At 39.3% G+C, this 13,548-nt stretch overlaps 1 protein-coding gene across 2 annotated transcripts in view; it reads left to right on the plus strand.

Moving 5' to 3' along the window:
* The window catches only part of AKAP12 (A-kinase anchoring protein 12), a 165,415-nt gene extending 153,095 nt beyond the window's left edge, over positions 1-12,320 (plus strand). For both annotated transcript variants that reach the window (XM_063443090.1, XM_063443091.1), the window contains 2 exons: positions 913-8,092; positions 11,007-12,320. In XM_063443090.1, the coding sequence (XP_063299160.1) occupies positions 913-8,084 (7,172 nt within the window). In that variant the 3' untranslated portion in view covers positions 8,085-8,092; positions 11,007-12,320. The remainder of the gene's footprint in view (positions 1-912; positions 8,093-11,006) is intronic.
* Positions 12,321-13,548: the final 1,228 nt, after the last annotated feature.

The raw sequence follows: 13,548 nt of genomic DNA on the forward strand, positions 1-13,548 counted from the left end.
GGTACTATATGCTGTGTCCACCTGTTGCAGAGTAAAACTGATTGGTTCTTCTTTCTATTCTTCAAATTATGTTTTAATCTTAGAAATATTGGCTGTGTTACTCTAGATTCCTGGAGGCTGCAAAGAAATGTGTTAAATCCCATGAAGCTTTTCCCTTTCTTAATTTAGTTACCAGAACAACCACAGCTTATTGTATTTGTTCCGGTGAGTATAATCATTCCCTTTAGGCTTTTTTCAGTAAACACTGTCTTTTCAGCACTGCCATTCAGTGTCTCCACCCTCTGCATGGAGACACTGCACTTTCCCCATAGAAATGCATTGATTCAAGACATTTCTATGATGATATGCTGATTGGCCAGGGCTGTGTATGGCTTGTGCTGGCTTTGCCCCTGATCTGCCTCCTTGACAAGCTCAGCCAATCCAATGCTTTCCTATGTGAAATCATTGTGATTGGCCCAGAACACCACGTCTGATGATGTCAGCCAAGCAGGCAGATCAGGGGCAGAGTCAGCAGCAAACTGGAGTAAAGGTAAGATGTTGCTATATTTAGGGAGGTCAGGGGGGCAAGACGGTAGTTTTAACACTAAAGGGTCTGGAATACATGTCCTTTAAAGGATACAATGCTAGTTTTGGTTTGTTTTGTTTTTTTTATGGTTGATTTTATGAAATAAAATTTTTATGTATATGTATTAAATAATATACATTTTCTTGGATTCTTTATCCTTTAGCAAGCTATTTTATCATTGTTTACTGCAGTACTACTTTAACATGAGCAAGGGAATGTTTAATTCAGAAGAATTTTGCAGACTACTATCATAACATCTTCACTACATGACCTACTGGTATATTGTGTTGTGTGACAGTTTCTTTAAAGTTAATAAAAACTGATTATTTTTTATTTATATATTGCAGTTGAACAACAAGAACCTTCAAATGGACTTCTGAATGAAGAGCCTGTTGAAAATATAGAAGTTACACCCAATGATGAAGCTTCTAAAGACAGTATGGAACAAGATGGTCTGGAAGAAGCTTCAGAAGCCATCACTACAACAGTAGATACAGACGTTAAAGAAGAGTCACCAGAGCAAGCAAACGAAAACCAGTCTAATGAAGTGGGGTTCAAAAAAGTGTTTAAATTTGTTGGTTTTAAATTTACTGTGAAAAAAGATAAGACCGAAAAGGCAGATCCCGTGCAACTTCTGACTGTAAAGAAAGATGAAGTGGAAGTTAATGGTGCAGATAATAATGAAAAACAAAGCAGTTCCCCTGTTGAAGACAAACCAGTAGAAACACAAGAAACCAAAGATGTAAAGCAAGAGTTAGAAAAGGCTGACATAGCCGTAGAAGAAAATGACAGTCCAAAAGAAACTTTTGCTGAAAGCCCAACGACCGAGGACGAGCCCAAAGTTGAAAAGGAACAAAAAAAATCTCCAGTGTCACCAGTAAATCCAATTGTTGCGGAATCTTCTTCTCCGTTCAAGAGGTTTTTCACTCAAGGTTGGGCAGGGCTGAGGAAAAAGACCAGCTTTAGAAAGTCAAAGGAGGAAGACCCCCAGGAGGTTGAGAAACACATTGAGAGTGAACAACAGGATAAGGTTGAAGCTCAAGATGTTGTTAAACAAGAGGAACCCATTGAAAAAGAAGCAATAATTGAAGATCAGTCTTTACAAGAGAAAGCAGAGAAGTCTGAAAATGAAGAAGTAAATACATTTATTGATGAGGAAATTACAGTTTCTGTTGCAGAACAGTCACTGCCAGATGAATCCTTATCTTCTAAACTAGAAGAGTTCAAAACTGCAGAGAAAGAAAATGCAGAAGATGCTGCACCTGTAACAGAAAGTGTTTTACCTGAATCAGAAAAGACAGAAAATGTTGTTGATGTAGTTGTAGAAATTGCTGCTCCAGTATTGAATGAGTTGAGTGAAATAATTACTCAAACTGGTGTTTCAGAGGAGATAACTGAAATCAGTTCTACTAGCCCACCAAGTTCAGACGAACCGCTGCAAGTTGTGGAAATCCATACTGAAACACTCGAGAAAGATGTAAAAAGTGAAGAAGTTTTGACAGAGGAGCAATCCCAATTAGTTATAAATACTGAATGTGTAGAACTGGAAAAAAGTCAAGAAGCTGTCATTACAGAAGCAGAACTTTTGTCCTCACAAGAGAAAGCAAAACTTCAGGGTAGCCCCTTAAAAAAGCTATTTAGTGGTTCTGGCTTGAGGAAACTATCCGGAAAGAAATCTAAAGGTAAAAAAGAGGATGATGCTAAAACAGAAGATGTAGCCCAACAAGCAACTGTTTTATCAGAATCTCCTGAAGCTCCAGGTGCAGATAGTGGAGAAAGCTCCCCCTCTTCTCCTGATGATTCAGGGGAGACCTCTCCTTCAGAAAAAAATCCAGAAGACGCACAGCAGACCACTGAAACAGAAGGTGAAGGTGCCACATCTGATGGGGAAAGAAAGAAAGATGGAATTACACCATGGGCTTCATTTAAAAAGCTGGTCACTCCCAAGAAACGGCCAAAGAGGCCATCCGAAAGTGATAAAGAAGATGACATTGAAAAGGTTAAGAGCTCAACCATGTCTTCCACTGAAAGTGCTGGTTATGTTGACAATCAAGAAGAGGTCAAAGAGAACAATGAAGAGCAGAAACTTGAAAAGAGTACTGAGGAGAATAAAAAGAAGGTTGACAGCTCTGTTTCATGGGAGGCCTTAATCTGTGTTGGCTCATCGAAGAAAAGAGCTAGAAAGACTTCTGATTCAGAAGAAGAAGCACCAAATAACCTTGAAGAAAATAAGAAAATAGAAGAGGATGTCGAAAATGTTAAAGAGTTGGATGCTGATGGTCCTCATGTAAGCTCTCAGGAAAAGGAACAAGACTGTTCATCACCTGATCAGGCCAACAGTCCTACAGAAGGTGATGGGGTATCAACATGGCAATCTTTTAAACGACTGGTGACACCAAGAAGAAAATCAAAATCCAGAGCTGAAGACAAAATTGAAGAACCTACTGTGACATCCAGCATGGAGCAGTCTACATCAGAAGGGGAAGCAGGGAAAGAAGAGACATGGGTATCCTTAAAAAAATTAATTCCTGGACGCAAGAAGAAAAAATCAGATGGCAAACTCGACCAGGGTGCAATAAATGAAAGTGGGCAAGCAGTAATTCAGTCAGAAATGGTTGAAGATGATTCTGATGAACCAGCTGTTGTTCCTTTGGCTGAATTTGATGCTGCAGAGCAAGAAAAGCTTGAAGCGCAGAAATCTGTAGATGTCTGTGTTCTTAGTGATGGTTCCAAAGATCAACTAGCAGCACAAGAAAAGTCAAATGATGGTCTCATCCATGCTGTTACTGTGACGGTAATAGAAGGAGAAAGAGCTGTTACTAGTTTGGAAGAAAGATCACCCTCCTGGATTAGTGCAACAGTAACTGAGACGATTGAGAAAGAAAATGGACAAATAGCGTTAGACGGCAAAGAGGAAATACCAACAGAGTTGAAAGTTGAAGAAAGTGTCATTTTTAGTACAGTGTCACATGTTGGCTTGAAAACAACAAATGATATAATCAATGATGTGGAGTTAACAGCTGAAGCTATTACAGCCCTGGAAGAAGCTATAGAAACCTCATGTGCTGAAGAGACAACTGAAATGGTATCTGCTGTTTCTCAGCTTGGTGAATCACTTCTCACCACTGAAGACACAACACCTGTACCAGAGGAAGATGCAAGTACAAGAAGTTTAGAAAAGCAAAAGAAACACACTGACAAGATTCTCCAAGAGGTTGCCGAAAAGGCAAAGCTGTCAGTTGATGCACTTATAGAGAGTAGCAGTGCATTGCAAGGGACCTTTTCACTTTTAGAGAAAATAGATGTCAAAGAGCATAGACAAGTTGAAGATCCTGATCATGTAGTTGAAACTGCTCAAGGTGAAGAAAGCTGTACAGAAAATAAAATTGTGGAATTAGACGTTTGTCAGACATCGGTATGTGTAACTACATTCACTGAAAATACCCTTGAGAAAAGTATTGCTCCCACTGATGAAGGTGCTGCCATCTTGCTTGAAGAACATACTAAAGTTGATTTTCCCAAAACAGTTGATCAAAATGCTAAAGAATATATTTCCACTTTGAATGAAACAAATGTTGTTGAAGAGGCTCCTATTGTGGCTGCAGATTATACAAATGAAGAAATTCTAACATTTGTTGAAAAACAAGTTGTTGAATGTTTCCAGACCGCTGCTGAAAAGGATAGTGGTGTTGAAATTGTCCCTGTTTTATTCAAGGAGCAGGCTGACCATGTTCTCACTGGTCCAGCAGAGAAAAATGTTGAAGTTCCCTTTATTCCAACTACAGGATGCAGTGCAGGAGCCACCCCCATTCTAGCTGATGTTTTTGCGGTACAACACGAAAAGGATGTTTCCCCAAGTAATGAACAACTTCAAGAAAATGTTTTGGTTGATGAGAAGACAAGTAAACATGAAAGTGTTTCCATTTTGGACACGACTGATGTAACCCTCATTTCAGTTGAGCCTCAAACTGAGAAACATAGCTCTTTTTTGATTCAGGAGGAAAGTGAAAAATTGTCCTTTTCTGAAGTACAAAGTTGTAAATCGGTTGTAATTTTAGCTCAGGAGAAGACTGAAAATCAGTATGCCGGAGTACCCACTTTAACTTACAACCAAGTAGAAGAAACAATCTTAGTGTTAGCTGAGGAACAAACTGGTAAAGATACATCTAGCTTGTCAGATGAACCGGTTAAGGATGCTGTCCACACTGTGCCTGAAGAAAAGACTGAAGAAAGCACTTCTGTTTTAGATGAAAACATTGTAGTAAATCCCACTTTGGCTGAGAATACAGCTAAGTTTGTCCCTAACCTAGCTGAGGAAAAATCTGATGTTTTACTGACTCTGGACCAAAGTGATGAAGTTATCTCTGTTTTATCTGAGAATCAGACTCATGATGGCATCTCTGTTTTAGCTGAGAAACCTTCTGTGGAAGTAAGTCCGATTTTGACAGAAGATGTTCATAATGTCCCTGTTTCAATTGAGGAAAAAGTTAAAGTTGTCCCTTATTTAGGTTTAACTGGACCCGGTGGAGATGCCCCTATATTTTTTGAGAAGCAAAGTGATGAAGGCTTGCCTATTCTAGTTGAGAAATCTACTGAAGAGGGAAGCAATGTTTTGACTGTGGAAAATGCTGACATTGTTCATGTTTTAGCACTGGAGCAAGTTGATGAAAGTGCTGATGTTTTAACTGAGAAAGAAACTTATGAAGATATCTGTGTTTTAGCCAAGAAGCCTGTCGATGAGATAAGGTTAAATGTGTCTCAGGAGCAGGCTGAGAAGGTCCCCATTTTGACAAAAGAACAAGATGCCTTGGAATCAGTATTGGACAAAGCTGACAATGGTGTGCATATTCTTTTAGATGAGAAGCCTGCTGTTGAAATAAGTTCTGTTTTAACAGAGGAGAAGACTAAAAACCTTACTACTTGGATTAAGGAAAAAGCTGAAATTGTCCCTGATTTAGCCCTGGATCAAGCTGAAGAAAATTCTCCTATTGTTGATGATGAGAAGCTAACTGATGGATCCATCTCTTCTTCAGTAGAGTTGCTTGCCGATGATATAAAGCCTACTTTGATTGCTGAACAAGCCAAGAATGATTCGGTTTTGTTTGATGAAAAACCTGAATTTATTTCTAATTTATCTCTCAACACAGCTGATCAAAGTGCTACTATAGTTGCTGAGAAGCAAACTGATGAAAGTGTGTCTGTTTTACTTGGGAAGCCTGCTGAGGTAGAAAGCCCAATTATAACTGATGAACAAATTAAGGAATCTCCTGTATACATTGAGATTGAGGAAAAAGCTGAATTAGTTCCTGTTTTAGTTGATCAAGTTGAAAGTAGTGTCCCTGATTTGGCAAACAAAAATGCTGACATTTCACCAGTTTTGACCAATGATCAGAATGATGAAAAAAAATTTGTAGGTGAGGAAAGCACTAGTGATAAAAAGTTAGTTAGTAATGAAAGTGAGGTAACATTGGCTGAGGGGCAGAATGGTGACATTACCCTAGTTTTGACTCAAGACCAATCTGGTGAAAGTGAACATGTGCTGGTTAAGGAAACTCTTATTTCAACTGTAGAACAGGAGAAAGTAGCAAATGAAACAACTAAAGAAAGCTTGCCTCATTTTACAGGGGGGGCAACGGAAGCAAATATACTCATTACCTCTTCAGATACAGAACAAACAGAAAGTGTCTTTGTTTTCACTGATACAAAGGTTGCTGTGGAACAGTCTTTGAAATTTACTCAGGAAGAATGCACCCTTGATTTAGAAGAGCAATTCTCTGGAGAAGGTACCACTTTTTCAACTGAACAGCAGCATTATGAAGAGTCTTCTCTTTCTAGTGAGAAAGATACCAATGTTTCAGCTGAAGAATGCAGTGTTTTATTAGTCCAGAGCGATGTTGCAAGTTCCTTTATATCTGTAGAAAAAGAAAGTTCTGCTGCTGTAGATGTAGTAGAGAAAGGAGAGAATGTCCAGGATGAGCAAGAGTCCATTGAAAGTGATGTTATGTTTAAGAAAGACAAAGAAAGTGTTAATGTTGAAACAGAACAAATAGTAAGTGACCGCACACCTGAGCCTGCAGAGAAACAAATTTTGAAAAGCATAGTGGACAAAGAAGAAACCATTGAAATCTCTGTTTCATTGGAAGCACAGACTGAAAACACGATCCCTATCGTGCCAGAGGAGGAAACTGTCCAGGTCCCTAATGTGCTTGCAAGTCTCACAGATACTATAGAACTAGTTGAGGACCAACACTTAGAGAGTGCTTTTATTGATAATGACCAAGCTAATGAGACAGAAATAAACGGCACACCTACCCCCTTGAATAAAATTGAAAATTCAGGGGAATCTGAAATGAAAGTTAAAACTGAAAGAGAACTTAAACAATGTGATGAATCAAAAAGTGTAGCTTATGTAAGCCAGAGTATGAGTATTCATTCCTCTGTAGTGGAAGGGGAGCTTGCAAAAGTGGGAGTGGAAGTTGTCGCTACCAATATTCCTGAACTTGAAAGCTCTGAGGCTAACAAAGCGTCTGAACCAGTTGCCGCTGCAGCAGTTGAAGAACCGGTCTTAGCAGAAACTGTGAAACCTATTGAAACTTCACAAAATGTACAGCTCTTTCAAAGGTCTGAAAATGCAAATATCATCCCCTCTGAAGAGTATGAGGTCAGCTCTGGAACTCTGCACACAGTTGTTGAATCTATCTCTCAAACAGCAGCTGCTATTGTTGATGCAACAATTGAAGCAGCTGCTGGTTGTATGATTGTGGATGCCGTCAGCTATGGTGGTGAACTAGAGGAGAAAACTGGAACTGAAAACGGTATTTCTGTTTCTTGGGAAGATGAACCAACTGTGCAAAAAATAGAAGATGAAACTGTCCAAACCATTTCCATTGAATCACACAGTTCTACCATTGTGCAAAAAATAATTGAAACTGCAGTAGAAAAAGTTGTAAACAGTGTCCAAGACAATGACAGTGACAATATTCTAAAATCTCAAAATCTAGAAGAGAACATATCTGAAGTCCAACAAACTGTACTAATTTCTTCTTGTAAAGAAATAGACATTGAATTGAAACAGGACTGTCATCCATCTTCATCAGATTCTTGCATATCTATTACCAGTCTAGATGTTGGGCAAGTTGAAAAGGAAATCATTTGTGAATCCGTAAAATTTGTCAGTACAACAGCTTACAGAGAACACCAGGAGGTATTTGGTGGTGATGAGTCCCGAAAAGAAGTGTTTGTCATCAGAGATGAATTAGAAACTAAAGGAAATGTTGGTGAAGATCTTGTTGATCAAAAGACACTGGAACCTGAAACAGGGAATGAACAGTCAGCACCAGATTGTGAGTCAGTACAGTTAGGCAATTTGGTTGATCAAATATCAACAGAGACTGTCCAGATTATCCAAGCAGAAATCAAACCAAATGCCCCATCTCTTATACCGGAAGAACAGACCTCTTCTCAGGATGATTGTTTAGCTGTAAAAACAGAAGAAATAGCACAGAATGTGGAGTCGTGAGTGTTAAAGTAAGTTCACCTGTCAGTTAGAATATTTAGAATATTCACCACTGCATTTCATTTATTTATAATTGAATTCAGGTAATGTAGAGCTCACATATATTAAATATTTAGATACTACTCTCTTAACAGGTTATTGCGACACAAAAAGCGGGAACGAATAGGTAATTAAGCTATTAGTCTATGTAATCAAGACTGAACCAGTAATTTCTTTAATAAAATATTTTGACTTGTTATAGTTTACAGTGTTTTAACCCTTTCCTGGTTACTAGAGTGTCTACATTATCTTATTGTTTTTAGACTGGTCCATTATTCCATGTCATTTTTGATCCTCCAAATGTATTCCTCTGTATCATATAACTTTTTCCAATTGTAAATGAAAGCGATCAATGCAGAAACCATATAGAGTTATTCACCTAAGTGAGAATTTAAAGTCGATTGCAAATTTAAGGTCAAACTAGCTGAATTGTAAACATTCTGTAAGTCAGGTATGCTTTCAGCCAGGGCCGGACTGTGAAAAAAATTCGGCCCAGGCATTTTTCAATCACAGCGGCCCCCTGAGAAGGGGGCGAGGCCAGAGAGGGTGTGTTTTGTCATCACTAATGCCAAGCATGCCTCCTCCTAAACTGAGAATATTGGTTCAATGTGCAGAGCCCCACTGAAGAGCTCTAGCACGAGAAAAAGGCCCTGTATTTGTTTTGCGCAGCATACACAAATTTAATAACATGCTTGTGCTGTGTTTGCTTTTAACTTGTCTCTGGTGTCTCCAAAAGTGGGATACCAGAGGACAAAACGGCCAGGAAGGCGTATCGTGCATGTGTTTGGAGCCTGCTTGTGGGATGGCAGGTGTGTAGAGTGAGTTGATTGTGGTTTGGTATTCTGTAAAAAGGTCGATTTAATTTGTGTTTGTGGTTTAATATGTGCGGCTAGTGTGTGTGTGTGTGTGTGTGTGTGTGTATAGAGGGCATTGTGTGTGTATAAGAGATGTAGCGAGTGTGTGTATATAGGTGATGTACTGTGTGTAGGGGTTGTAGAGAATGTGTTTGGAGCAGGGGTTCCCTATACATTTTTCCTGTGGATCTCACTCCCCCCCCGTAAAGAAGAAAGTGTGTGTGTATCTGGGTGTCAATGTATATCTGTGTATGTGTATCTGACACACCGATACACACCACATAGTGGAACACAGATCCACACACTGACACAGATGCACACACCTTGACACACAGTGTCACAGTGTGTGTAAGTGTGTATATCTGTGTTTGTATGTGCCGGTGTGTGTGTGTGTATCTGACACACAGATGCACACACACTGGCACATAGTGGCACACAGATACACATACACACACACACACACTCAGATGCACACAGTGACACATACACACATCTTGACTCACAAATACACACACTCAGATACACCCAGTTACATATACACACACTTGCACCCACAGATATACACACTGGCACATACACACACTCAGATACACGTATTGACACATATGCACAGTGTCAGATATACACACACACTCAGATACGCACAGTGACACATACACAAACCTTGACACACAGATGCACACACTCAGACACATATACACTCTCACTGACAAACACACATACTCTTTGACAGACATACAAACACATATACACTCTCACTGACAAACACCAATACACTCTCACTGACAAACACACATACATACTCCTTAACAGGCACACACACCATTTTTTTAAATAATTTTTTATTTCACTCCATCCAGCATCCCTACCTTTGGGAGTGCTGGCATGGCATGGAATTTCTATTTCCCTGGGGTCCAGTGGGGCTGCTGGGGTGAGCGGCTGGTATGCGGTGCCCCTTCTTACCTTTTGCCTGGGAGAGGGGGGCCGTGCTGCCATCCCTGATGGTCCCAGTGGTGAGTAAACTCTAGTCTGCTGGGCTAGAGTTCACTCTTGTGAGATCTGAGCATTGCCGTGGTAACCGCAGCAACGCTCCGACCTCACGAGTGGAACCCGGCAGAGCTGCAGGTTAGAGCTCCACCGGGTCCTCTCTCCCTCCCCAGTCGGCGGCCGCATGTGACGTGACTGCCTGTGGGCAGGTGAGGGAGATCTCTGATCTTCCCACCAGCCCATGAAGGCACACAGCAGGGCCGGCGCTCAGATAGCATAGGCCGACAAGGGAGAGCCTGTGATCTCCCCTGCTGGCCACGGCCCACCAGGCATTTGCCGGGTATGCCCGATGGCCAGTCCGGGCCTGCTTTCAGTTCAGCTATTCTCGCGTATAATTCACTTTGAATTCTCACTTTAGTAAATAGCTCTGTATACATCCATTAAAGGGACACTATGATCACCCAAAAAAACATCAACTTATTGTATTTGTTCTGGTGAGTAGAATCATTCCCTTCAGACGTTTTGCAGTAAACACTGTCTTTTCAGAGAAAATGCAGTGTTTACATTACAGCCTTGGTATAACTCCACTGGCCGCCACTCAGATGGCTACTAGAGGTGCTTCCTGGGGCAGTGCTGCACAGTATTCAGTGTCTCCACCATCTGCATGCAGACACTGAACTTTTCTTATAGTGATGCATTGATTCAATTAATCTCTGAGGAGATACTGATTGGTCAGGGCTGTGTTTGGCTCTGCCCCTGATCTGCCTCTTTCACAGTCTCAGCTAATCCTATGACAAAGCATTGTGATTGGCTCACATAATCACTTCTTATGATGTCAGACATTCAGGCAGGTCAGAGGCAGAGCCAGCAGCAGCAGGCTTGAAAACAAGTAAGATTTTACTATATGGAGGCAAGGACAGGGGTAGAGTGGGCTAGATTATGGTTTTTAACACTATAGGGTTAGGAATACTTATTTGTGTTCCTGACCCTATAGTGTTACTTTAAATGTCCCAAGTAATGTGTTTTTTTTCCCATCCATTCACAGTGCATCATGTTCAAACAAGGACAAGAATGTGAAAGCTGCAGAATTTGCCATAGAAGTGGAAGTTGTATAGCGACCAAGCCAACAACCATTGACTGAATTCCAACACTAGATTTACTCCATCAGTCTGGTTTGACAATCCTGAGGTGTCATCAGGAGCTTTATCCAGAATCGTTACTCTACTTATGAAATGCTCTTCTCAAGGCTCCTATTTGTTCTTGTTTTTTAAGGCCAAGTCATGGTGGGTAGAGAAGTAGGTTCAAATATCACTTTTACCTTTCTAAGGTAATCGATGTCCTACATTTATCAAGGCTTTTAATGTTTGTTTGATTAATATAACATTGTAAATGACTTTCTGGAAACTGCCCGTGTTCCTTGTTACTATCTCAAACTTTTGTCCAGAACTGGAGTAAGACTTGTGTACTAATATGTTTCTCTCAAATCTGTTTGCGCATTATACTGTATATATCCTTTCAAATATATACATATTAAGAGGAAGAAAACAGCAAACTAACCAACTGCACATTGCCTGTTAATGTATTTTCATGCATGTGATCAAAAATAATTCTCCAGCTCCTAACTATCGAGCAATAGTGCTCCTGTAACCACAGGCTTGAAGTAATATAATGTAGGTAAAGATTTCAGTTCTGTTTGCTGTATTTTGGACTCCTAAACAACACTTCTTGTTTAAGGAAACAATCTGTAGAAGCTATTGTTTACAGTGACATTTAAATTATTACCCAAAGTTATTATAAATAATACATACATATATTAAGTGCACTATAAATTTTTTATTATAGCACATTTTGGAGTTATTTCTTTATTGGTTTATTTTTTTTGTTTCTGTTACATGTCACACAAATGATCTGTGTATCTGTGTAGGTGTAAATTGCACCTTTATTATCTACCGGTGACAAAGAGTGACTTGCTCATGAAAAGATTTTGCTTTTTTTTTTTTTTTTTTGCCTTTTTTAAATGTTTGTATTCCTATCTGCTGATTCTCACCATTGAAGTGTGGAATTCTCCAAATCATTGTTTCTACAGATTTTTTAATTAGCCGTTCCTTACCATCTAGTAAGGCTTACATTTTTTTAAATGTGTTTCTTTATGCTTATGTACATTTTGCTATATTGTAATTTCTAAACTATATAAGTTTAAATAAAGTCTTTGCTTATTATTCAACTTTTAACGCCTCACTCTAAGGGTCTGGTATATGTGGTGCCTCATAGTTTGATATGCAGTTACTACACTGATTAGGCAGGATTGTCTTGTAATATGAAGAAAAACAATTAAACGATTTATGTCCTATTTGCCTTATTTTCCACTCTGTAATCTGTTCACCCTTTCGTCTATTAAAAAGTACAGAACAGTAACACACCCAAATCACTACATTTTTATGTAATGAATTTGGTGCATAGATGCTGCTTGTCACTTTTCTCTGACATTGTAAAGCCCTGCCATTTCTTAGAAGCAGCATTGTTTACATTTCACTCAAAACATGCCTTTTGTACCCGCGAGACTGACAGCCATTATAGGCATATTCTCATTAAGACTTTTAAAAGGTCCTAATGTCCAGAGTCATCACTCACAACATGATGACGCAGAACATGGCTAATGCTTCTCATAGAGAGACAATGTATTTAATGTATCTCTATGAATAGCACTGGATTGCTGGAGTGCATTGATTACCACACATACACCATAGGTCCACGAAGCTTGAAAAGTACCTGATTGGACCATAGATCACTAAGCATCATCTCCTTTTGCAAGGAGACTTTAGTTGGTGCTGGATTACAAGTAAGTTTATTTTTTATTTTTTTATTTTAACAAAGTAGGAGTCTTCAATCTGATACAAATAAACAACACTTTAGAAAACATGCGTGCTCCTTTTTATTGGGAACATGCTTGGAATGCAGTGCCTGGAGAATGTAAACTAATTGCTCTTTATGTGGCTTTGTCAACGATGAGGTGCAAAATCTACCATATTAATTAGGTCTAAATAAGAGTTACATGAGCAGTGACTGAGCATATTCCCAAACTTTTAGATAGTGTGCTTTAATGTAAAAATATCTCAGCAAGGCATATACAGTTAAAGGAAAGCTGAGTGTAGCAAATTGACTGTCTTGGTTAAGGACTACCGAGAATGGCAACAATAAGAAGCAGTTGAGTCAAGTAGTGCAGGGAACAGGATATTCATGGTCAAAATCAATATCAAAGAGAATATGAAGGTACAATCTATAAACTGCAAGATGTGAAAAGTGGATTCATCTAGTATAACATTCAACTGTAATTTGGTCATCATCATCTTTCGACCATTATCATGGACCTCAGCAGGAGTTCTGTGAGCGGGCACATCCAGAGCTTTCTCAAGGTAAGTGACCGCTATAATACCTGTTAAATATCCATAAAATTGTGTATCACACTCAAATACACAATAATAAGTCTCTTTATGCAGCTTTATATTTGGTATCTTTCTTCAATTCCAAATCTTGAATAGTAAGAATGCTGCATCTGTACCAGCCTCGTTATAGGGAATGTTACTACA

The sequence above is a fragment of the Pelobates fuscus genome, chromosome 2 (assembly GCF_036172605.1).
Source record: "Pelobates fuscus isolate aPelFus1 chromosome 2, aPelFus1.pri, whole genome shotgun sequence".
In the NCBI taxonomy this organism is placed as follows: domain Eukaryota; kingdom Metazoa; phylum Chordata; class Amphibia; order Anura; family Pelobatidae; genus Pelobates; species Pelobates fuscus.